Source organism: Notothenia rossii (genome assembly GCF_949606895.1).
Source record: "Notothenia rossii genome assembly, chromosome: 4".
Lineage (NCBI taxonomy): Eukaryota > Metazoa > Chordata > Actinopteri > Perciformes > Nototheniidae > Notothenia > Notothenia rossii.
Genome location: NC_136902.1, coordinates 30,808,978 through 30,834,369, shown reverse-complemented (window position 1 = coordinate 30,834,369; position 25,392 = coordinate 30,808,978). Strand labels below are relative to the sequence as shown.

Below are 25,392 nucleotides of genomic sequence, written 5' to 3'. Positions count from 1 at the left end.
ACGGACTATGTTAAAAATACACTGAACTCCACTCTTAGATAATAATATTCTAATATTTTTGTTGAACTATATTTCATTCCTTTTTATTTACCTCATTATGAAATGTTAGGTCTACTTTACATTACAGCTGTACTCAACTTATAGTGCTAAACTGATTTATGTCATTGTAAAATACACATATACTGTACTATCCTACACATTTTTACAATACTATATTCAACTATTGTACTATACTATTCCATATAATACTGTACTGTTGACTGCTATTATGCACTAAATTATGTATTTCTATACAGAAGGCCTGCAGGTGTGGATGAAGTATTCAAATTTGTACTTAGGTAAAAGCAGTAGTACTACAGTCCTCTTTTACAAGTAAAGGTCCTGTGTTCAAATTTGTAAAAGTACAAAAGCGATAGCAAGTACTTATCATGCATAACAGACCGTTTTATAATAATATTTAACTATAAATATTGATGCATTAAGTCAATCAATCAATCAATGTTTATTTATATAGCCCAATATCACAAATGTTACATTTGTCTCAGTGGACTTCACAGTTTGTACAGAATATCAGTATGACAATACGACACCCTCTGTCCTTAGACCCTCACATCGTACAAGGAAAAACTTCCAGAGAAAACCCACAGTTTAAAGGGAAAAATGGGAGAAACCTCAGGGAGAGCAACAGAGGAGGGATCCCTCTCCCAGGACGGACAGACGTGCAATAGATGCCGTGTGTAAATTGAAAAGATAATACATTTGCAACATAGGTAGTCCAAATGTTTGGAAATGCATGTGTGTATAATAGGAAGATGAATCCACGAGGATATCCATCCAGGACTTATGATCCAGGACCACACCCATGACTCAAGATCCAGGACTCGCGATCCATGACACAGGACCGCAGGATCATCCATGACTCCGGATCCCGGCGTATATAGACACCAAAAAGAAAGACATTTGGGGAAGCTGGGTTAATCGGAACATGAGAGTACACAGGTATAGACAGAGAGAAGGAAGAAGTAAGATGTCCCCCGACAAACTAAGCCTATATCAGCAAAACTAGGGGCTGAATCTAATCAGCCCTAACTATAAGCTTTATCAAAAAGGAAGGTCTTAAGCGCACTCTTAAAAACGGATAGGGTGTCCGCCCGAACACAAACTGGAAGCTGATTCCACAAAAATGGAGCTTGATAAGAAAAGGCTCTGGCTCCCATTGTACTTTTAGAGACTCTAGGAACAACCAACAACCCTGCATTCTTGGAACGCAATGCCCTAGTAGGACAGTAGGGTATAATGAGTTCTTTAAGGTAAGATGGCGCCTGCCCATTAAGGGCTTTGTAGGCGAGAAGAAGAATTTTAAATTCTATCCTGTGTTCTATAGGGAGCCAGTGTAAGGCAGCCAGAACAGGAGTAATGTGCTCCCTTTTCCCAACTCTGGTTAGTACACGAGCTGCAGCATTTTGAATCAACTGAAGCGACTTGACTGACTTCTTGGTACACCCTGATAATAAGGAGTTACAATAATCCAGCCTTGAAATAACAAATGCATGGACTAGTTTCTCTGCATCGTTTTGAGGCAAGATATGCCTGATTTTTGCAATGTTGCGTAGATGGAAGTAGGCGGTCCTTGAAATTGATTTTATGTGGGTGTTAAAGGATAAATCCTGATCAAATATAACACCAAGATTCCTTACAGTCTCACTGGAGGCCAAATTAATGCCATCCATAGTTAGTATATCTTTAGATAATTTGTTTCGTAGATTATTCGGGCCAAGTACAATAACTTCAGTTTTGGTCGTGTTTAACATCAACAAATTTAAGGTCATCCACGTTTTTAAGTCCTTGAGGCAGTCTTGAATTTTATTTAAATGATTAATTTCATCAGGCTTGATTGATAAATATAGTTGAGTATCATCCGCATAACAATGAAAGTTTACAGAATGATTCCTTATAATATTGCCTAACGGAAGCATATATAGTGTGAACAAAATAGGTCCAAGCACTGAGCCCTGTGGCACTCCATGGTTAACTTTGGTTTGCATGGAAGATTCATCGTTGACACGTACAAACTGAGAGCGTTCAGATAGATAGGACCTAAACCAGCCTAAAGCAGTTCGCTGTATGCCAACTAAGTGCTCTAGTCTTTGCAATAGGATATCATGGTCGATAGTATCAAATGCAGCACTAAGATCGAGCAAGACAAGAATAGAGACAAGTCCCTTGTCTGAGGCTATTAGAATGTCATTTGTGACTTTAACCAGAGCTGTCTCTGTGCTATGTTGTGTTCTAAAGCCAGACTGAAAATCTTCAAATAAATCATAGTTTTTTAAGTAATCACACAGCTGCTTTGCGACTGCTTTCTCAAGAATATTTGAGAGGAACGGAAGATTAGAAATAGGTCTATAGTTGGCTAAAACCTCTGGATCGAGGTTGTGCTTTTTAAGAAGCGGTTTTATCACTGCTACTTTGAATGATTGTGGAAATAATAAAGACATATTCATAATATTTAATAAAGAAGTGCTAATTAATGGAAAAACTTCTTTTAACAGCTTAGTTGGAATCGGGTCTAAGATACACGTTGATGGTTTAGAAGAGAGAATCATTGAATTGTTCATTAAAAATATATTGCAGGTGGTAAACATTTTTATTATTTTTTATTGTTTAACTATATCTACTTCCAAGTAGCTTGATTTTCACTAAGGGATCCATACATTGTTTTAAACTAAAAAAATCATGTTAAATATGTGTTCAAATAAATGCGGTTGAAAAAAGCACAATACTGTATCTGTGTTCATCTACATTCATCTACGTTATTGCGTTATTTTTGTTATTCTTATTTATACTGTTACTTAAATTTGTACTCTTATCTTTGTTCTTGTAATTCTTGTGTAAACTCTTTTTCTGTACTGTGTTTCATTCTTATTGTGCAGCTATGACAGCTGAATTTCACTACAGGGATCAATAAAGGTCTATCTTATCTTATCTTATTTTATCTACCTCCTTTTTGAGTAGAAGTAAAAAGCAAAAATAAATGGAAGTAATCAAATGGTGTGCAAGTATCTCAAAACTGCACTTAAGAACCTGTCCTTAGTAACTGTCCTCCACTACTATAGCCATGGTAAACTGGGCATGTTAGTATATGATTCATAGGGCTTATCTCCTTTGCGCATTAAACATTCATTCCCAATCATTCCGAATGCATTAGCAGTGGTCTATTAAAATTGCCTCTTGCTCTTCTATCTTTATGCTTGTGACCTTACATTTAAATCCACACATTAACCCCGCACCATGGAACAATGCAGTGTTCTGTTGCATTCTTAGCACATGGCAGCATCTTATCAGATTATTCCAGCGTACATCCGTGACCGTGTCCTTGATTAAAGCCAGTTGGCAGGAAACCGTCCTCATTCTGGTGTAAGCCTACTGCCAAGAGCATCTGATGGGTAGCATTTTGTTGATGGCAAAAAGACAGACAAGCCATACATGGACCTTGGAATGACTGGACAAATTGAAGAATGTGTGTAATGGCCATGAAAAAAGCATATTTCTGCTTTGCTATTCAACTCAATCGGGAATTCTGCCACATTTCAGGGTAATCTTCATTATACAAAAGTATAAGTTTATTATGAAAGTGACCAACAATATAATTGGTATGATCAGGGTTGTGGTGAAGGCAGAACTGCAAATTGGCAATGTAGCGAGAAAATAAGTGTGACACTCACATCTACTGGCCATCAGCTGTACTAGCACTGATGTTGGATGGTGTGTCATGTCATCCATAGTCTGTAGATGCACAGTAGGTTCTGTGTAAAGCAGACTCTCGTTGCATATTTTCCTGATTTAAAGTGGTGTAATGCATCAATATAATATCATTTTCTCTGACAAAACCCTTTTTAAACGTGGCAGTCGTGAACAGACCCCTGCCCCATTATAAGTGTACGTGGACGTTGCGTCACTTAAAAGTTGCAAACAAATGATGCCTTCATGGACACTCGAAATTATGAACATAAATCTGTGAACAGCCATGTGAATGTCCCAATACAGTTTGTGGTGTAACACAGGACGCTGTATTTTTTATACGATGCTATAGAAGGTCGGTAACAGAGATATATGCTACAAGTTTTAGGAAGTTACGTAGTTTATAGACTGTGGGGCTGTTTCAAATGTACTTGTCAGTTGTCAGAGCCCAGGAGGAGCACATGAACGCATCGAAAGTTTAGTGTGCAGAGTAGAGATATCTGTAGCCATGGAGGAAAAACAGAGCAGTACGGATCAGAATTGTACTCCAGGTAGGCTATTAAACACAATCCATTTGTTATTTTCAAAATAACAGTAGCTAACATTAATACATTTACGACATTATCAAAGTTACCGGTGGACCGTTAGCTACCAAAGTTAACAGCCCAGGCAGCAGTCACTCCCAGCCAGCTGTGTTTAGCAGCTAACCCAAGTGTTGTTGACATACACTGGTTTAAGTTACACTTTTGGTTTACTTTTTAAATATATCTAAGAAGATTTTTTTTAAACATATTGGTCACACTACGCACTCTCTATATGTTTAATTCAGTCCATTTCCTCAGATAAACGATGTCGCAGAAACTAAATCTGTAGTTCCGTGTAGCTATTCGCAGGAATTTAACAAAACTTCAAACCAAACCAAACCACGTTTTTAAACTGTTCAGTTAAATGCTAAAGTGACATAAACATATTATTTTGCCTGTCAAAAGCCCTCACACCAATCATTGGGGTCTTCTGATAAATTCGGCATGCAGGTGGTCCACCAAACAGCATTTCGAATATTCCTACACATTGTCTGTTTACTCTCAAAAGCATACTTGTTGAGGTTTTGACTTATACTTCATGTGTTTTTGATATGTCACTTACTTGTTTTTGGTTTCATTCTTGGATGTGAATCAAACTAATACCTTGAAGTTAATAATTAAGCCTTGTCCATTTATCACTTCAGATCCAGGGAGGGCAGGAGCAACACACGATGCCCCACGTGACCCCAGGCCAGAGGATATCATCAGCAGACAGCTGAGTGAGCAGGGCCGCTTCGCCTATGCGGCCCTGTGTGCTGTGTCTGTGGGTCATCTGTTCACTGGACCTGAGAACAGGTAACAGAGCGATGAGGATACAGTCATCATGAGATGTTGTGTCCTTCCTTGTAAAATCAATAAAACCCCTACCTAAAAGCCTCCCATCAATATTCCTCTAATTTGAATTTCAATTTGGATCTGTTTTGTTTGATAGGGACGAAGCTATTTTACATAGATCCATTGCAGCTAATTCCAACCCTAGTTCGGCATCTACATATAGGCTACAGCGTTGTTATAATATAGACAGTTCGGTATCATAGAACGAGAATACACTTCAAATATGGAAATACAATACAATACACATTACACACACCATAATTACAACAATGCACCTACACAAAGGCCCCGGCCCCACGAGGACGAAAACGGTCGTTTGCGTTACTGTTTAGTGTCATATAGACCGTTCGGCCACACGAGGACGACCGAATATGACAGTAAACAACTGCGGAAACGATAACGGGTCCCAAGGTGGAAAGAACGGCATACGCAACGCTCTGGGGGGTCCAACGGCTCCGTGTGTGCGCCCTATACGATAATTTTTCTGATAATGATGAGGCAATAGCCCCGCCTCTCCCCATCTCTGCTGCTCACCCCCGCGTCAAAGTAAACTGGACACTGAATTCAGATTATTTATCTTTCTCTCGATATGGACATAAACGCGAGTGAAGTCTAATCTGACAGGACGGGGACACACAGCTCTGCTCACCTGCAGCTCCTCCCGCTGTGATGCAGCGGTGAACGGAGCAAAACACACACTTCAAGTCAGATCACCACCCTTAGCTATTTTAATTACCTCTCAAACTACCTAAACTAGTTATAAATATGTTTATTTTTACTGTCGGCCGGGTCACTCATTACTGGATCAGCTGCTCAGAGACAGACACTGACACTGTCAGAAGAGAGGGAGGAAAAAGAGAGGCTCCATGTATTTTATTATTATATTATATAGATTCGTTATTCATTTGTTTTAAAGCTCAATAAATAACAAAGAAGAACTTTGATCGGCACTTTTATAATTTTGTCCGGAAGATTTAAACTTTAACACACGTTGACTGGCGAAAAGCTCTGCCCGGTTCCCTCGGGTTATGGCTAGAAAGGATCCGCCTAGTGTAAAACTCTCGTGATAGTTTGCAAGTCACGTGGCTGAATGTTTACGTTTGGCAGGCAGCCTTTCAGTTACGATCGTTAACATCAGTGGGCCACAGCAAATGATGGTGAGAAGCTAAACTATCTATTAATGATGTCAATGACAGGGAGTGTGATTGTTGAAATAGGGTGTTAGCGGTCTTGCTGTTCAAATAAGAATGACAACACTGCAGATCACCAACACTATGGTTTATTTTTTGTCGCAGTAAAAGTCCCAAGATAGCTCCTGGTGCAAAAAAATGTTCCTTTTCAGTGTTATACTATTATGTCTGATGTTTCTCTATTACTGCTGCATGTTGCATGTTACTGCTGTAGATGTGTTTCCGAGCCGCTCCAACGAGAGTTACAACGAGAACGTGACGTCATATTTACACAAGACGGATCCTTTCTAGCCATAACCCTCCACCCATCCATTCCATGATCCATGCCCCCACATAGACTGTATATATAAAGTGAGTTAAGTTAGTGAAGATAAAGTGAGTGCCCCCACCGCGGAGAATAAACAGAAAGGCAACCATGACAACCATGCTTCTTCGCTGCTTTTGTGGAGGAAGTTACAGCGCCACGTACAGGCTCCTGCATATGTACTGCAGCATCTCCAGCGGTTGGAGCTAAACGGAGCTGTCTCTTGTGGACAGACAATATCCGGTGAATATTGCGTGTGGACAGAAGCTTTTTTGCGATTGCGTTTGCGTTAATCTTATGCGTTTAGCCGTATGCGTCCTCGTGGGGCCGGGGCCTAATACACACTGGTTCGTACATGTGTTAAAAATAGGTACGGCTCGTGTTAAAGGATTTTATATCTGGAATTAATTTCATATCAGAGGGTAATGTGTTCCAAAGTTGAGAACCCTTTGCGGTAATAATTTAAAAAGACACAAGGAGAACGCTCTTTAAAAAATAAACAAATAAATGCATTAAAATTAAAATACAGAATCTAATTTATGAATTAAAAAAACATACTAATTAGAGTAATAATAATTACAAAAGTAGCAATAATAGTGTTACTTTATAACTTTGCCTACAAAATGTACAAATAAATGGAGTGATTCCCACCCACTCTTTAAGAAGTGAGCCACATACATTTGTATTGTTGACATTTAAAAAACAATAGCGGCAGTAGGCAGTTTACATTTCCAGAATTCATGACTTAAAAATTCAAAGTCATAAATTTTTTTTTTTTTTACAACTCTTTTTATTTCATTATAGTGTACAGTAATCGATGCCATTTCATTTATATTGTAATATCACAGTACCACAGTACACTCATTACACTCCCCCCTCCCTCCCTCCACCCGCACATGCCCACACGGACAAAACAAAACAAAACAAAAAAATATATAAATAAATAAAATAATAAAAAAATAAACCCACATCAAAGTAAAACAAACAAATAATTATACAATTAATTATACAATACAGCGACAATATAGACAATGACAGCACAACTAGTATTTCCAGCCGTTAGGAAAAATAGCTACAGAATGCACCATTCCATCACTGGTCATATCTCAGATATATTTTCCAAATAAGAAAACAATGGCAACCACAGAGCTTGAAAGATGTGTCCACGATTATATTTTTCAAATGTCATTTTTTCCAGAGGTAAAAAATGTGTTATCTGATCAATGAAAAGTTTAAATGTTGGAGGACGTTCATTTATTCAGAGTAAAAGTATACATTTCTTAGCAAAAAGTCTTACATTTAAAATTAATAATTTTTTTGCAGAAATGAAAAATGTTAATCAAACTGAATGATGTTTCTTTCTCAGTGCATTCAGGGAGGAGTATCTGCAGGGCCTGGTCCGCTGGCTGGACCTGGATGAGTCGGTGATGCCGGTGATGGGGGCTTTCCTATCGGGCCTGGGCTTTGAAGGCTCCGACACCTTCCTCTCCACCTTACAGGCCGAACCTCTGCTGGCTTCTGGGGCCACTCCCATCATACATGTGATTGGCATTTAAATTGAGGAGTCAATGATTTTTAAATGTATTGCAACTTGTTGTAAATTGGATTTAGAATAGGTTGTTGTCTGTAAATGTGTGCCATAGAGCAGATGAGATTTAAATGTATAATTAAACTACAGTAATACTGGGTCAAAGATGTATGCATTTTAAAAATAATAATTACAGTATAAAGAACTGGATGAACAATTGATTTGCTAATTATTATCTACACATCTATAATGAATGTGAATCATGAAACAGTTATTTGATATACAATTATTTTTGATAGTCCTGTTTCTCAACTCATCATGCTAACAGAGCTTTATTAATAACAACATAAATTAAATTGTATTCTATACATTTTTGTCTATATTTCGACATCACATTATAACCAGCTTTTCTTTTTTCTTACAGGATCTGGTCTCTTTTTCTGTCAAAGATGGTAAGAATGCTTTGATGAATTAATAGTTGTAATTAATATTACACGGTGCAAACTGATGAAAGTTATGAAAGATATTTGATAACGTTCATGCTCTGTTACGTTCTCAGGCAAGTACGATGCCAGATCGAGGGTTCTCATCCGCCATGTCGGCTCTCTGCTGCGAGTCTTCACAAAGCAGCTGGAGGAGTTTGAGGAAACACTGGGAGAGAAGCTGAGGGAAGGGGGGGAGGAGAGCGAGTAAGTTATGTTTGGATTGAAGGATGTATGATTGTGACAGTTGTTAGGTTTACATGGTGCCTTAGTTAATGTACATGACATTTCATTTAGTGTAATTTCTTCTAAACATAGGCAGACACAGGTGGCTTTTTTTCTATGGGTTTATTGGAATCATCTGTTTTCCAAATTCACAGTGAAAACTAAACATTAACATGCAGTATAAACAAGATAAACATAGGACCATGATTCATAAACAATTGCATGCACTGGATGTGTTACTAAAGTAGATAAAAGTTAAATAAAGTAAAGCAAAACAACAATACCTAATTTGCTGCTTGCAGTGAAAAGGTGGAAGTCTTCAGGTTTCCTAATTACCATATTACCATATCAACTTTTTACTGGAGCATTACATTGTCCGTGGCATAAGTGCAGTCAAAACAGATGAGATTTAATTCTGCGATGAATGATGTGTACACTTAATATAAATTACTCTCAAATACTACTTTATAATATCTTCTGATTTAACTTTTTATCCAAACTTGGTGTGTTTCAGAGGGTGTAAACAAAACTGTTAGCACATTTATCCAAAATGATACAATGAAATGCTTATGTGGCATAAACAAGCAGTGCACTGTTTTCAAGAGGTCACGTTACCCACTACAACAGTCATTTGACATTTGTATTTATTGAGCCCAATAATTTTTAAACTAATGCAGATGATCTGCTTCCTTCAGGGAGGAGTCCTCTCGGCGGCTGAGAAGAGAAAGAGGGAGAAGGTTACGACGCTACCTCCTGATTGGACTAGCTACTGTGGGCGGAGGAACTGTGATTGGTGATTATTCCTGCCTCAAATGCTTTAAATGGACATCTGAAACAATCAAGTATCTTATGTGGATAACCTAATCCACTGATATTTGATTATAATAATGCATGTAGATTCCATTTCCATCACCACTCTCTTTCAGGAGTTGTATTTTCCCTCTGTAGACTTTTCTAAAAAAAGGATCCTGGCTTATTTCTTCTGTAATGACTGACTGCCCTCTTTGTGCCTTTGCCAGGTGTGACAGGTGGGCTGGCAGCCCCCTTGGTGGCAGTGGGGGCCGGTGCTGTGCTGGGGGCGGGGGGGGCTGCTGCTCTGGGCTCAGCCACTGGCATAGCAATCATGGCCTCTCTGTTTGGAGCAGCGGGAGCTGGATTGACTGGTAAGAGCTTCGTGTGTGCAGGAATAAGTTTGAATTTTGACTGAACTTGGAAAATACACATTTATGGTATTCCCATTTCACATAGTAATAAATGTAATAGGGACAATGCACATTATTAGATATTGGTGTGAGTATACTAGGGTTAGCAAAGAGGCTACATTTCACCTGTAGCCCCTAGACAGATGTTTCTCAGTCTCTTTCTAATCTTCTTCTTCTTGATTTCTGCTTTTATTTCATTTTCATATGTTATTTCTCCAGGCTATAAGATGAATAAGTGTGTTGGGGCGATTGAGGAGTTTGAGTTCCTGCCGCTGCGCTCAGGGAAGCAACTTCACCTGACCATCGCAGTGACAGGTTGGCTCTGTAGTGGCAAATACAGTATGTACATGGCTTCCACTGTCACTATAACCACTTACAATGTCCATTGTTCAGGTTAGGTTGATATGGATAAATACATTTTTTTTTTAAATATAATAATAATAATAATAATAGTAATATTTGACCTCTATTAAGAAATAAAAATAACTTAATTTGTAAAGCACTTCATTACTTCAAAGTTCTTGACAAAACAAAAGACGCATTTAAGAAAGCAGGAGCGCAATAAAACACAATCACACTAGGAATAGGAATAACATAAAACAGTAGCAATAGAAAAAACATAAAAAGTGTGCAAGATAATGCTTTTAACAACTAAAGTAATAATAAAAAAAGAGTAATCAAATATAAATAACACATAAAACAGCAGCGCTAAAAACAATGGTTATAGTACGCTGAAGAGCACTTTAAAAAAATAAAAACAACAAATGATTATGAAAAGGGCAACAGTAGAAACAAGTCTGCAGATATTAATTAAATAAGAGTAGTGAATATATTTGTTCCTCAGGTATATAATCCCCAAAGGTTATAGACCTAAATAGCAAATGCTCATACCAACCCTAGTCTTCAGCCATGACCAGGGACCAGCCAACAGGTCTTATCACCGGACCTCAGGCTACAGGCTGGTACAGAGAAGATTAGCCAGGTAGCTCTGTGCCATAACGAGCAAGGCTTTCAAATTCAAAATGACAATAAAGTAAATACCCACCTCCCATCATTGCTTTTCCCTTGCTCCAACCTTTCCGTTTATACATCCGAGCTCTTTCCCTTGACCTGGCGGTCTATTTACATAGCCATGGCTGGATATCAACACCAGATGTATTTTCTTCAGAGTGCACACAGAACTGACTACCAGTAAACCTTTATCCCGCATCAGCTACATTTGACAAAAAAGGGTTTTTGATAAAATATTTAACTTTTACAAATAAGTCGAATATTGAATATGTTCATTTAGAACTGAAATAAATCCTGAATTTTTTGTAATGTTTTGAAAAGTTTGGATGACAATTTAAATTGAACAGTGTTTTGGCAAAAAACGAGGAAGAATACAAATATCAAGAGAAACTGAAATAATTATTTTTAGCTGGGCCACAGTTCTGCACATACAGTAATGTTCTAAAATATGTTCTATACCAGTGTCCAAGAGATTATACAAACAAACCACTCAATTTATGCTTTTTACATAAAATGCTGCATCTCTCGTCCCCCGCTATGAAATACAAGCTTAGTATCTCCTTCACTTACAATGGCAAAAAAAACCACTTCACTTAAAGTGCTACTTAGTCGTTTCCTGACATAAAGTCCTGTCTTCCAGGTTCGTTCCAGGCCCCATGGTGCAGCTTGGGGGAGTGCGGGGAGCAGTACTGCCTGGTGTGGGAGTCCCGCTTCCTCAGGGATCTGGGCTCAGCCATGGCCTCTCTGCTGGACGGGCTGGTCAGCATGGTGGCCCAGGAGGCGCTCAAGTACACCGTGCTCTCAGGTAGGAGGACGGGTCGAGCAGGACGCATTTAGACTATTCAGAGGATCTGCGTTTGGAACAGGAGTGTTTGAGCTTGTGGTCAAATACGTTTTGTTCTCTACTTCACACTTGGAATATGTGCGACAGTGTATTAGAGCCATTGTATATTTAGTCTGGGAAAGAGGGACATAGTCAGAGTTAAAGTCATACATTTAAAATCCCAAAAGGTTGGATGTTCTCTGAGATAACACAGTCATCACACCACAGAGGCCGTTGATGACCTAATCAAGTTTTTCTAGCAAATATATGTTATTGTTGTAGCAAGTATCTCAAGGAACATCCAAGGTCTTGTCTCCTAAATTCACAACTTTATTTGCGGAAAGTCCTTTTTTTTTCTCTAGCATAGCACTAATTCACTGTTGTAAATATTTGCTGGCAAACATGAATGCTATTGGTTGCTGTTAAACAGTCCTGGCCAGGGACGTGCACAGACATTTTGGAGGGCGGGTGCTCAAGTGAGAAAAAGGGCACTTCCCATAATAATTTATTAAAAAAAAAAAAAGATTTTTTTAAATATAGTTGCACATCTCTGACTTACTGGCCAATTTATTTGAATACCCTCACACTCACGTAATTGTTTAATACTCAGCAGAATTCTACAAAATAGTCAGCTAACACAGAGACAATGATCTTATTTAGTATTCACTACGCACAAGAGCAGACAACAAACTAGTTAAATTAATAGTTATCAAATGAGCAGCCAACATACAAAATGATGAAGTTACTGTTTAAGGACATTACAGGCAAAAAGATCGTTTTTTTCATGTACTTGTTATTTTGGTCTATTTTGCTTCCATGTTTTCTTTCACTCTAATGGAAATAAAACTTCCAAGAAACACATAAATGGTGTTCGTTTTACTAGCATGTCTGAATTCATCTATAGATTTAAAGCTAATCTTCATTTAAACATAACATTTCCGGGGAAAATACTGACTTGACGTAAGTAGCTATCTGGGGAAGTTGTGAGGTGATATGTTTTTTTTGTTTTATCCTTTTCACCTGCAATGCCTTGGTAACTGCATGCAAATTAGCACATTTGAATTAGGCCTAGTTAACGCCTAATTTGCATATCAATGTGGCGATTGTGATGACGTTATTAGATACACATTTGACTGTGTTCACTTTAAGTGTCTCCCCTTAAGTACAGTACATTAGCCTGTATGACCATGATACATAGCCTCAGCTAAACCTTGAGCTAACTTATCCATTAGCTAGTAGCCTACCTTAGTTAACTATATTTATTATTGTCTTTTAGCTAATTACCACTCACCTTCAAAATAAGCCAAGAAAAGCCGGCATAACATTGGACAGTAAAGTGGGAGGTGCTGCTACTAGTCTGTCTGAAGTGACTGCCGATGTCCGCACCGCTGGGCAGGAGACGTGGAGGGAGGGAGGGAGAACTACAGAACTTCACAGTCTAATCTCCCGACCTGATATTTTGTATTCAATCAATATATTTTTAGAAAGCGAAACTGTGCGCAAACAGCAGTAGATATATATTCATTTATACACATTTTAAAAAAGGGGGGAAAAAGGGCACTTTCTCTGGAGGAAGAAAAAGGGCAGGGGCTCAAGCCCACTTTGATGTCTATGTGTGCACGTGCCTAGTCCTGGCTATCTTATCTAGCCATTGTTCTTGTATTGACCCTTGCTTGTTACTGTGTGTCCAGGCATTGTGGCGGCTCTGACGTGGCCGGCGTCTCTGCTGGCAGCGGCCAGCGTCATCGACCACCCCTGGTGTGTTTGTCTGAACCGCTCGGCAGAGGTGGGGAAACACCTGGCGCAGGTTCTGAGGAGCAGACAGCAGGTATCACAGTACTCTTAAACTCTGTTTGGACACTTCTTACCATAATGCACCACAGTATTGTGTCAGCTGTCACTATATAAGTGTTATACGTGTTCACATTATAATTGTACTAGCTCATATTCAACCATGATGTTGGTTATTCTTTTGATTGACTAGAATACTAGAAAAAAAGAAAACTTGAAATGTGATATGCTATATGAAATGCTATAGTTATTAACCTGAAATAGGACTTTATGCTCAGAATAATGCCTCTGTTCAGTGAAACGAAAGCAGAAAGCAGCGGACGAAAGCTACTTCAATATTGTTCGTCTCTCCTCTGTTCTGTATTTGAAGGGGAAGCGGCCTGTCAGCCTGATAGGCTTCAGTCTCGGGGCCAGAGTTATCTACTACTGTCTGCAGGAGCTTGCCAATGACCAAGGTATAAACAACATTCTGTGCATAATCCATATTTTCATTATTCATTGAAAATAGATACACATCCACATTTCCTTGCACTAACTGTCTACCAAGTTGTTCTTAAAAACAATGTTATCCTTCTTTTGTGTTCAAGCAGAGTATCATTTTTGTTAATTTACAGAAGAAAAACATTAACAAATAAATACAAGATTAAATCAGAAATAAACAGACTTCAGAAAGGAATACATACGAGAAAAACACACCAAAAATGTACATATATTTCCTTATTGCTTTACTTTAAAAAATAATACCACAAATAATAATATAAAATGTATTTTCCACCGTGCCTTGTGGACCCCTATGATTTTGAGCATTTAAAAATAACAAGACCATTTTATTTTTCTAATATCATGGGCTATCTAGTTTCTAAATTAGATTTTAAAACCGTTGTTCATCTGCTACTTTTTTACAACTGAATTCCTCTAATTGTGTTAATGTATGCACCATTATACACCAAAGAAAATTCCTTGATGTATGAAACTACTACTATAAACCTGATTCTTTTGAAACATCTACTTTTTGCCTACGGGGTCTTTCCTAAATCTACACATTTAAATGTGATTGTGCCTTGTGTCATCAAACCATAATTTATATAATTATATAATAATTTAGTTTTTCTCTTTTTCTGTGTTCCGACAAACCAGTTAAGCCAAGTGTTGTGTTTCCTCAGGAAGTGAAGGAGTAGTGGAGGATGTAGTCCTCTTGGGGGCTCCTGTGGACGGCTCTGAAAAGGCCTGGGAGAGAATCACAAGGGTCGTAGCTGGAAGAATAGTGAACGGCTACTGCAGGTAATTTAAAAAAAAAAGCTCTATCTTTCAGCAATCATGTAGTAAAATGTCTCACATTTTACAGTAAAAGCTTCCAGTTGCTTCGTAGTGTTGGTCTACTCGTCAAGTATATTTAAGATTAAGAAACTACAGTCTTTGTGATTTTAGTATTTCATGAATAAATGACATTCTGGACAATCCGCCTTTCAGAGGGGACTGGCTCCTGGGGTTCCTGTACCGAAGTTCATCTGCACAACTGTCTGTTGCCGGGCTACAGCCAATCAATATCAAGGATCGGCGCATAATTAATGTGGATCTTTCCTCCATGGTGAGTCAGAGCTTATATTGAAATGAGGCTCCACTAAATTAATACTTTTTTGAAGTACATCTCAAGGTGTTCCCCTTAAAAAAAACAATAATCAAACTTGAAAATGTAATAAGACACAAGGGCTCCATAACCATTTCTAGTGGTGAAATATTATTACATTAAATTACACTTGAAGTATTATGAATTGTATATTATTTAGCACTTCAAAAGAGACAGTAAGAAGAAAAGAAAGGAATAAAATAAGGCCCCTGCTGGTTTTTTCAGTTTCAGTTTTCAGTTTGCTTTACAAAACATCTGAGGTTCAACCTCTAATTAACCAAACATTTGAAAAAGTGTGGTAAAAAGATGCTTGACAAATCTGAATACAACATTTCCCTTGGTAAAGGCGTGTCACCATAAACACATTATCGACTTATTTTATGATATATGGATGTGACATCCATAATTTCCGCTGCCCTGAAATTGCATGTTGTGCTAACATTTTTCTATAGGTAATAAATTCACCAAGCTTTTAGTCAATTTGATGCCGGAATAAACAGCAGGGGTTTCCTTAGCATTACAAGACTTGGGCTTTGCACAGACTTTTGTAAAGAGAGCCCAAAGCTGTGGTTTTATTTATTCTTAAATTGTTCAGGATATGTTAAAAAAAAATGTCACATTCCAATTCAAGGGTTCAAATTAATATTCATAAGAATTAGAAGTGACTTGCTCTTTTATACTGTCATTATATAATTGGGATCAAATGGTCCTAAAATTATAGTTTTTATTTCTATAATATACAATTCAATAAAATAAATTATGAGCAATAAGAACAAAATGAAATGTACACTATAATTTACAAAGAAATAGAGTGGTGCAGGAATGAGTCCTAAAACCCGGAAATTCGTATTTTTAACATGATGTTGATTAAATGTCTTGAAAGAAATCTGCAGTTAACACAAGCTTAAAATAAGTCGGACACTCGTGAAGGTCTGACGCATCTGAGTCAGAAAAACAAGTGACTTAATTAGACTACTAATGGCGCATTTCCGCTAGCGCGGTTTAAACGTGCCGTGCGCGGCCCGTTTTTGGTTCATTTCATTTCAAACCTTTATTTATCCAGGTGTATCCCTTGAGATCATTGATCTCTTTTTCAAGGGAGACCTGCAATGGAAATGCGCCATAAATGTCAGCACATAAAACATTAGCCACCTTTAGCTTAGGTTCTAATGTGCAGCCATGCAACCCTGATATAGTTTGCTAATAGTCTAACTTTAGCTATTTACTTAATCTACTGTTTGAAGTAACCCACATTTACATTTCTGAAGCTTTTATGTGTCTTCAAAACAAACATTGTTTACGTAAAAAGACTACAATACGTCATTACAACCCACTCTCACGGCATTTCGTGTTATAGTCACGATATTAATGTAATCTATTGATTCGTGTTCACCAACACGATTTTCGCACTTTTTTCGTGTTACACAGAACGATTTTAAAAGCAATGTATTTCTATTGGTAGTATGTTTCGTGCCTGCACCACGTCTTTTTGTCAGGTCGGGTCTTGGAATACCGGAAGCTGTGTAGTTCATATAAACATTTTCTTACTCAATATCTTACACTAAGCCTAACCCTATCCCTTTTATTTTAAATTGTATAATGTCTGGGTTTTGTTGCCGTCCGCAAGGAAAATGAATGGGGCAAAGAGCCTCAGAATACTGAAATCTGTATTTTTTGTCATCTTTTTTTCCTTCTAATTTGTTATTATTTGGTGCAGGCACGAAACATACTACCAATAGAAATACATTGCTTCTAAAATCGTTCTGTGTCAGAATACTGAAATCTTATGTGAAGCCAGGGGACTGTGATGTTCCTCGTTTATAGCCAAACGTTAGCTTTTTACTTCTGGCGACTGAATTTACGCTTAATCATCATAAAGTGGTGTTAATATGAGAAGATTATTCTGCTGAAACAAACATGTAAGAACTTTTTTTCCGCAATACCTAAAAATAATTCCAGCGTTTTTTGTTTAGGGAGTCCTTGCGATGCTTATTTCAGAGTTAACTTCCAAAAAGACGTCATCACTGCACCACTCTATATTGTCCTCCTTTTAGTCAGAGACAGTAACACCATGTTCCTTCTTCCCAGGTGAAAGGCCACTTGGACTACATGCGTCATATGGACACCATCTTAGTGGCGGTAGGAGTTCCCACCAAAGAAGTGCCTGGCGCCTCCTTTGCTCTTCCTCAGTCTGTAATAATTACAAACGGGACAGTGTTAATCCCTGACCAAACCCTTGACACAAAGACAAAAGACACACAAGCTGAAGTGACCTGTGAAGGAAAAAGTGGAGACGTGACAGAGGAACTGGGTGACGGGTGGGATATCCCTGATATTTCAGACCTGCTGGACTCATTAAATGAAACGGAATCAGACAGGAACAATTCACCGCTTACCTCAGAGGAAAATGCAATTGAGGGCGACAAAGGCTCTGCTCTCAATGCCCCTTTGGACAACGCGGAGGATAATGAACATGTGTCATGGAGCTGGGATGATACACACTGGACTACAGAGCACACACACAAACAAAGGCCGCCAGACTTGTAAAGAGCATGTGGACCGGCTGCTTCCTTGTAAAAATCTCGTCTTCTCAAGTTGTTTTTTTCAGCATCAAAGCTTTGTTGGAGAAAATATTCATCCCATTCTCAACACACTGACATGCCAAGAATGGCTAGAGAGTCAATGCACGCATATGGAAGGCTTGAGTGAAAACCCCCTTTGTTAAACTTTAAGTAAAAAATGTTGGACTTACTATTAGTTTAATAACATTTTTTTTTTATGAAGTACATTTTATACAAGCTGTTAATAGTGACATAATTTATTTCTATCTGACTGTGAGATCAAATACTTGTTCTGTGTTTTCGCAGGGTTCTTTTTTAGAGAATGCTACAAAATAGGTGATACCTCTATTCCTCTCGTCTATCTAATTATCATCTGTGTCCCGGTTGCTATGGATATTATCACAGTAATTTAATTTCCATAAGGCGGTGAGTAATTCAGTGAATGTGTATTCTTCGAGCCTTTTTTTTCTCTTTGTTCTACCCTTGCCAATGTGAAGTGCTCCTTTCCATAGAGCCTCAGGATTGTATACACTGATCTTACTGGAAAATATTCCCTGCATTTTTATTTTATTTTTCGAAATGCACCTGCATCAATTTCTTCAACCATATTTCATTGAACTAGTACATTTGTCTAGATATTTTTCTGTGAAAATAAAAAAATGATCTTATTTCTTCCTAAGTCTTTTAACTCACACTTTGAGTCTCTCCTGCCACAAAATATTAGCATTCACATATTTGCTATTCAGTCCAGGGTGTCCACCTGATTGGGCAGAAGCAGAGGCAGCTCGATGCCAGCGTGCTCAGCATCCAGCAGGTTGACGGCATCAGTGGCGGTGGCGGGGGGGATCGTGGGGTCAGAGGGCAGAGGGGAGGGCGGGTCGCTGGCGATCATGGGCTCTCCTGAGTTGCGGAGAGACAGGGAGAGCGCTGGCGATGGTCTTCGGGGCGACTGAGAGGAACAGCAGGGCAGCAGCCTCCCCAGAGCCCGCTTGAAGTCTCTCATGAAGAGCGGGTAGATGATGGGGTTCATCGTGCTGTTGCAGTAACCCAGCCAGGTGATGGCGTCGAAAAGCGCCAGGGGGACACACTCACACACTGCCTGATGAAGAGATGAATACAGGAATAAATCGGAAGATTAAGAAATTGGGTAGAGAAATAAATAAATAACAATACTAACCAACAAAAGTGTATTGCTTAAAAGGCAATAAATTATAAATAATCAAATGTGCATAGTGGACTAAGTTAGGACTTTTGTTGTTGTTGTTCTGTTCAGATTTTGTGCAAAGCATTAGGAAAAGCTTGTAAAAATCTTATGTATTATTTATTTTTTATACCCTTTTTTATTTATTTACTTTCTTTGGCGCAGAGAAATCATCAAAAAGCATGCTACAGTAAATAGAGAAAAGGCAGCTCTGAAATAAATATATTTAAAATATTTTATTTATTCAATTTTCCTTGTGCATTTTGACCCGATAGGAAACTCGAAGAGCCAAAATCATCAAGAAGAACACAGATTTTTCTCCTGCTAATCACATGTGCAGTCAATCATTCCTCTTCTTGATAAACATCTAATTTTCCTTGAGTAGAACTTGTAAATACATTTGCTTCTGCCTGGGAAAAAACACTGATCTTGAACATTGCAACTAGATTTAGAGAAGGACAGTGAAGGAGGAGACAGCTGTTAGAGGAGAGCTTCCAATACTATCAAGATGAGACGGGGAGGCGGTGGGAATAGGACGGAAAGGAGGGGTGCGTTTCACACACCACATTGAGTGTGAAAAGGAAGGAGAGCGCAGACACAGTCAAGTCTCTGTGCTCTATGTTATGCAGGGGATAAGCGAGAGGGCACAGATGGGAAATCCAAATGACTGGATCATTGAAAGCTTGAAAAACAGGACAAGTGTCATTACCAATTTAGATTAAGCTGTTTTTCGACATTGATTTCATCCCGCCGTCGTTTTTCAATGGCCTCCAATGTTTGTCCGCTGACTAATGAGTGAATCTAATCAAAATCAACAACTTAAAAATAAATGGTGCTGTGCTGTTTTGTTATCTGGGTTTGGGAATGAGTCAGCTGCACGAAGCTGAAATGCCAATCTATTTCCTTGTTGGATTGCTTGGCAAGGCTATGACGCCAATACAAAAATAGTCTGGTATCCAAGTGTGTTTTCTTCTCGTTCATCTTTCTTTTGCATTTGTTTCACACCGTTGTGGTGCCACCACACATACATTTGTGAAAGCTTACAAAAGAAACACTAAATGAATATGTAGAATAGAACAGCTATTCCAGGAAAAGCTAAACAAACTTCAGATTATTTAAATAGCGATTGTGGAATATCTTTATAATGAAGATTGAACACTTGTCTGTGCACTAGGTGAAGGCTATTCATTCACCACTTCCAACTAATCTGATCATGTATCTTACATTGCCGCCAACTTCCTGTTACCAGTGTATTTTTCATATTTACTGACTGAATTTCTGTGTCATATCTGAGGTAGAGTTGGTGTCTGGATCTTCGACTGACCTGTGCCATGTTGGTGATGAAAAATGGAAGCCAAGCGCTGAAGAAGAGTCCAAGAAGAACTCCCAGTGTCAGACTCGCCTTCAGTGCCCTCCGACCCTGCCTGTGGGCCAGACGCCGCTCGCTGTTCACTGATGGCTGTGGACAGAAAATCCAAAATACATGTTTTTCCTCTTACCTATAGTGATACTTATCGATCTGGATTGTTTTGTTTAAGCAGTGGAGTGTTGAAAATACCCGTAGTAGACATGTCTGTCTTCTCTCTTATATAATGGAACTAGATGGCACTCGGCTTGTTATGTTGTAGAAAAAATATTCTATTGAAAACTAAACAGTAATGCCACTTTCCAGAAATCCTGACCCAGTTACTGAAGTTAATTCGCAGTGCTTTTTGTGATCAGTTTGATGTAAGAACGATTTGCTTTTCTACCAAACTACACCCTCCAACCGTATCACTGTGCGGAAGGAAGCAAGAGGCTTCTGCTCAAGTTAGAGTTACATTTAGCAGTTCGTCAGAAAGGAGAGCCCTGTCTGGCTCTGTTGGGATTGGTCAAACGCTTAAAGATGCCCCTTAGCCTTTCACGTACAATGATTTGGTGCGCTAGCCTATAGAAGTTTTATAAGTAAACAAAGGAGTCCTTTCGAGGTGTTCCAGGCAGGGGGGAGTGTGTGGGTGAGAAACTCCCTCTGGTGTGAACGTTGGGATTTTAGCCTTTGCAGACTAATTACATTGACACAAACCTATATAACACTACAGGAAAGGGAAAACCACAAAAAGCACACTAGGGCCCATTTAAAGTTTGAGTGGACATTGGAAATACCAAAAGATACCAAATATGTCAGGCCTAATCTTTGGGGAAACATGTAGCCTATAACATAATGCACGATATGTCTAGAATATAAATGTCCTATTGATGGAATGGTGCACTACAAAAGCTTTGAAAACCCGTCTTTAATGAAGAGTTGTAAAGCCTGATACAGAATATTTTTAATGAACGAAAGAATGATTTGATTGGGAAAAATCCGGATGCTAAAAGTCAAGGTGTCAAAATTAATCTGAGGATATGAGAACTTGTATGTGTGTGTCTTTATGTTTTGTATGCAGGCAAATGTGACACACTGTGTGGCTGTGATCCTTGCAGACGGGGGCAGCACATCTGACACACCGTCTGTACTTTTCTTTCCAAGACTTTGGCACCGGTTTGACACCACTTCCCTTTCACCGGATTTATTTTCATCCTTTTAATAAAGGAAGAGAAAAAAAGCCTTTTTTATCTCTTCGACTTTGACTTACGTTGAACGTATCTCTTCTGATTCTTTTCACAGCCTGACAAAGATGAATAGGTTAGGATATTTGCCATTTCAACTGACTCATTTATTACTAAATAGCTTCTTTGTATTGACAGTTAAACTCAACCATGTTAAACACAATGTAGTTTGTACGAAACACACAAAAGGTTTTGGCCAAGTCATTCTTAATTTCAGATATACTTTCAAATGATTCCCAGGTCATTTTTAAATCAAGCACATCTGGAAAGTCAAGTGCGTCTACACTAATAATTTAGGTCTCGAAGAGAGTAAAAGGCAAAGGGCTGGCAAAGAACAGCTTTCAAAGAGCGTCCCTGAAGTGTTTTCTTCCACATTTGAAGCATGCATAATCATAACATTTCCAGGTTTATAATTGCTGCACTTAGATGATATTGAACCAAGCAGTGGATTTCATCAGTATAATTGGCATTTTAAAGAAATGGCATGGATATTATGTCAAACCTTAAATGTCAAGGAAAAGACAAGATTGAGAAGAGTTGGAGAACCGAAATTTGCCTATTATCTTTGTGCCATCTGCTCCTCACAGAATACACCTTTTCATCTCCTACTCTCATCACGGACTGCTTAAAGGCCAGTCTACTATTGTTTGTCATGTTCTTTTGATGAAGCAGGAGTCAGTAATCTGGAAGGCGATGATGATCAACAGGTACTTAAGTTTTCTCAGAGAGTGTTGAGGATTGTATTCATTGTTCTGGTCACACACTAATCACTGCCCTGGCTGGTTTGTTTAACTGTTTGGTATCTCGTTTTTCTTACCGGTACATTTTGTGACACTGGAGGTTCCTGGTGACTGCAGTCATCCCCGTCTTGCTGAGCGTTCCCTCCATCAACCCCAGGGGAAGGAGGCCTGAAAGGTTCCCCTAGAGAAGGATGCGGATGCGGCGGGTGGCTCAATGCGGCAACCCTCTTTGCCTGCCTCCGCGCTGCTAGAAGGATCCGACAGTAAGTGAAGCAAATGGCACTGGAGGGCAAAAAGAAGGTGAGTACAGACCCCACAAAGGCAAAGGGCAGGGTGACCTGCAGGCGGCACTGGAAGGAAAGGCCTCCAGACGGTGACGGTTGAAAGTAGGATGAAGGGTACAAGGAGTCAGAGTAAGAACTCATGTTACTACTGCTGACCCCAGGAGCTGGCAAGTGTCCGCTCCCATGGCCCAAGCTGTGCCATTTCATCTCAATGGGCAGGAAGGAGGCCAACGCCGCTAACCCCCATGCAGCTCCTACCAAGAGCAAGGCCCGAGGTGGGGTCATCCTCTGCTTGTAGCGCAGTGGCGAGATGATGAAGATGTAGCGATCCAGGCTGATCACGCAAAGGTTGAGGATGGATGCGCTGCAGCACATGACGTCAAAGCAGAGCCAAATTGGGCAAAAGGCAGGCCAGAGCACCCAGGAACCGCACAGGACGTTCAGCATGGCAGGGGGCATGACCACCAGTGCCACCATGAGGTCGGACAGGAACAGAGAAACAAGGAAGCAATTCGAGGTGCAACGCAAAGAGCGATGGGCGAACACCACTGCGATCAGCAAAATGTTACCGCAGATGGTCATGAGGATGATGACGGTCAGCATGAAAGCCAACAACCAGGGGCCGCTGCCGGTGATGTTCCAAGCACTGGTGGTGGTAACGCTGCTGTTGTAGTGAGAGTCAGCCATGGTAAGGGTTGGCAATGAACTAACTCCTGGAAGTTCCCTTTCAGGTGCCACTATATGCCACGAACCTTAACCAGTTCTCCTTTGCGTCAAAAGGTACATTCTTAAAGAAAGAGAAGCCATTGAGGTTTTGTGTTGAGATGCCGTCAAACCATTTCCTTGTCCATTGGTAAATATCTCCATCTCTGTTTGCCAGGAATACATCCAGGGGCCGTGGGCTTACTTCCACTGCCACTAGTATCACAGTTTCACTTATCTCTCCATCCTGGCCAGCATGTCCCTGCCTCATCCACAGCTAAGAGGCAGAATGAGCCATTCGATGGCTTACAGAGGGTTTCGAAGCAGCATGTCACACTGATGACAGGCATTGGAGGAGGGCACACAGAGAGATAAGGCATAAGAGAGCTGTGCCGGTGAGAGGAATTATTGAAGACGAAAAGAGCAAGGACCAATTCTCAGAATGACATCCTCGCCTATAGAAGTGGGATTGTAAAGCCTCCGCAAGACCTTGGCTAAGCCGGAGCTCTGCTGCCTTTCACAAGTCCTTTTATTCTTGGAGACAGCCTGGTGGGAGCGGGAACAGAGACAAAACTGTGCAGCGGTCATTTGCCAGCCAGGCTCTGTTCATAAGTGCTCTACAGGTATCATAGTCCTTGTACCGCTTCCTTTATATTCCTCGCTCCAGATAATCCCTGTGTCGGCCACTCCAGCGCGCCTGCCAGCCTGAGCGCACAGCTTTTGAGAAGGAGCGTGTCAAAGCATGAAGCTGTTAATGCATAACCATGCACATCACAGCCAAGACATGATCATTATTAAGCATAGGAATTGGTGTAGTGGGTCTTTTTTCCATGTTTGGTAATGGTGTTTTTGTCTTCTAAGGTACAACTAACATGACATCTTTGTCAGGCTTTACTGATGGCTTATTTCTACAAAGGTAGAATTTCTCTGAAATGTTACATTCTTACTGCTTTTGTTTTAATTGGTACAATTTATAGACAAATTAAGTGTAGACTACTCCATTTGAACACATATTTTAACTAATAGATATCCCCACTAAACTTCCCAAATTGATTATTAAGACAATTACTCTGAGTATTGGAAGTTTTCTGAAATGTTATGATTAAATATGAAAATGAGGCTTTACCTTAAAATGTGCCAATTTGCATACATTACCGGGCCAGACATGTGAAAATAGAATGCAGCCAGGTTCAACATTGATTCACTTTGTTCACATATAACATTCTAAGATTGTTTTAATGACTTTTTGGATCAATTGATGAATCAGAAAATACTGTCAACAGTTTGCCATGTTTTTAGGAATAACATTTTCTATAAGTCAGATGTTTTTACATGTAGTGTCTCATTTTAATAATTCACAAGATTGAATCACAATTAGGCTTTTTAGCACTACCGTCCTTGCCAATGTCAAATACTTATGCAATCAATTATTTTGCATATTATAATTGCACTTAATTTGCAAGATTATGTCAAGCTTTGTTTCCATTGTTTCGTCTTTTTGCGTTCACTGTGGCCAGGTGCCCGTTTATCAACTGTTCATGAAATATTTTTCAGTGACTCATAATTACCGTTGGTTAACAAATTCACACTCCTGTGTTCTAACAACTCAAAAAACAACAGACACTTCACCTTGTTCCTACATCATTCTCAATCCAAATAATGATTCAATTCCCAGCAGGAGCACATGAATAGAAATTATCATAAAATAAAAGCAATTGATTGGGTAAAACCATGTGCGCATCAGCCTTTCAATAGCCGTGTCAAATACTAAAACATAAAATACAAAGCTCTCCAATTTCCGTGCCCCCTCAGAACTGACTAATTTCCTCCGTTGCTTCGCCCCTGTCATCTGTCACATCAGAGCGACTGCTGCCAACCTTCTGACCCCATCTCACCCACCACCTTCTGGGAAAGCGTTTGCATCGCTATCCCCACCTTCCTCCACAAACCTTTCTCCGAAAATACTCCCACTA

The 25,392-nt window shown here is 39.3% G+C and overlaps 2 protein-coding genes across 2 annotated transcripts; one reads left to right on the top strand and one right to left on the bottom strand.

Moving 5' to 3' along the window:
* Window positions 1-550: 550 nt before the first annotated feature.
* Window positions 551-18,571, top strand: tmco4 (transmembrane and coiled-coil domains 4). The gene is made up of 14 exons (XM_079674520.1): window positions 551-4,292; window positions 4,970-5,120; window positions 8,020-8,194; window positions 8,606-8,633; window positions 8,741-8,870; window positions 9,584-9,681; window positions 9,908-10,051; window positions 10,310-10,429; window positions 11,742-11,906; window positions 13,616-13,752; window positions 14,086-14,170; window positions 14,879-14,996; window positions 15,186-15,303; window positions 17,431-18,571. The coding sequence occupies exons 1-14, from the start codon at window positions 4,250-4,252 to the stop codon at window positions 17,887-17,889; spliced, it is 1,971 nt and encodes a 656-aa protein (XP_079530646.1). The 5' UTR covers window positions 551-4,249; the 3' UTR covers window positions 17,890-18,571.
* Window positions 18,572-18,636: 65 nt separating this feature from the next.
* On the bottom strand, window positions 18,637-23,680 carry htr6 (5-hydroxytryptamine (serotonin) receptor 6). The gene is made up of 3 exons (XM_079674521.1): window positions 22,511-23,680; window positions 20,429-20,563; window positions 18,637-19,002 (listed from the first exon to the last, which is right to left on the bottom strand). Exons 1-3 carry the CDS (start codon window positions 23,402-23,404, stop codon window positions 18,646-18,648), a joined length of 1,386 nt encoding a protein of 461 aa, XP_079530647.1. The 5' UTR covers window positions 23,405-23,680; the 3' UTR covers window positions 18,637-18,645.
* Between the last annotated feature and the right edge of the window lie 1,712 nt (window positions 23,681-25,392).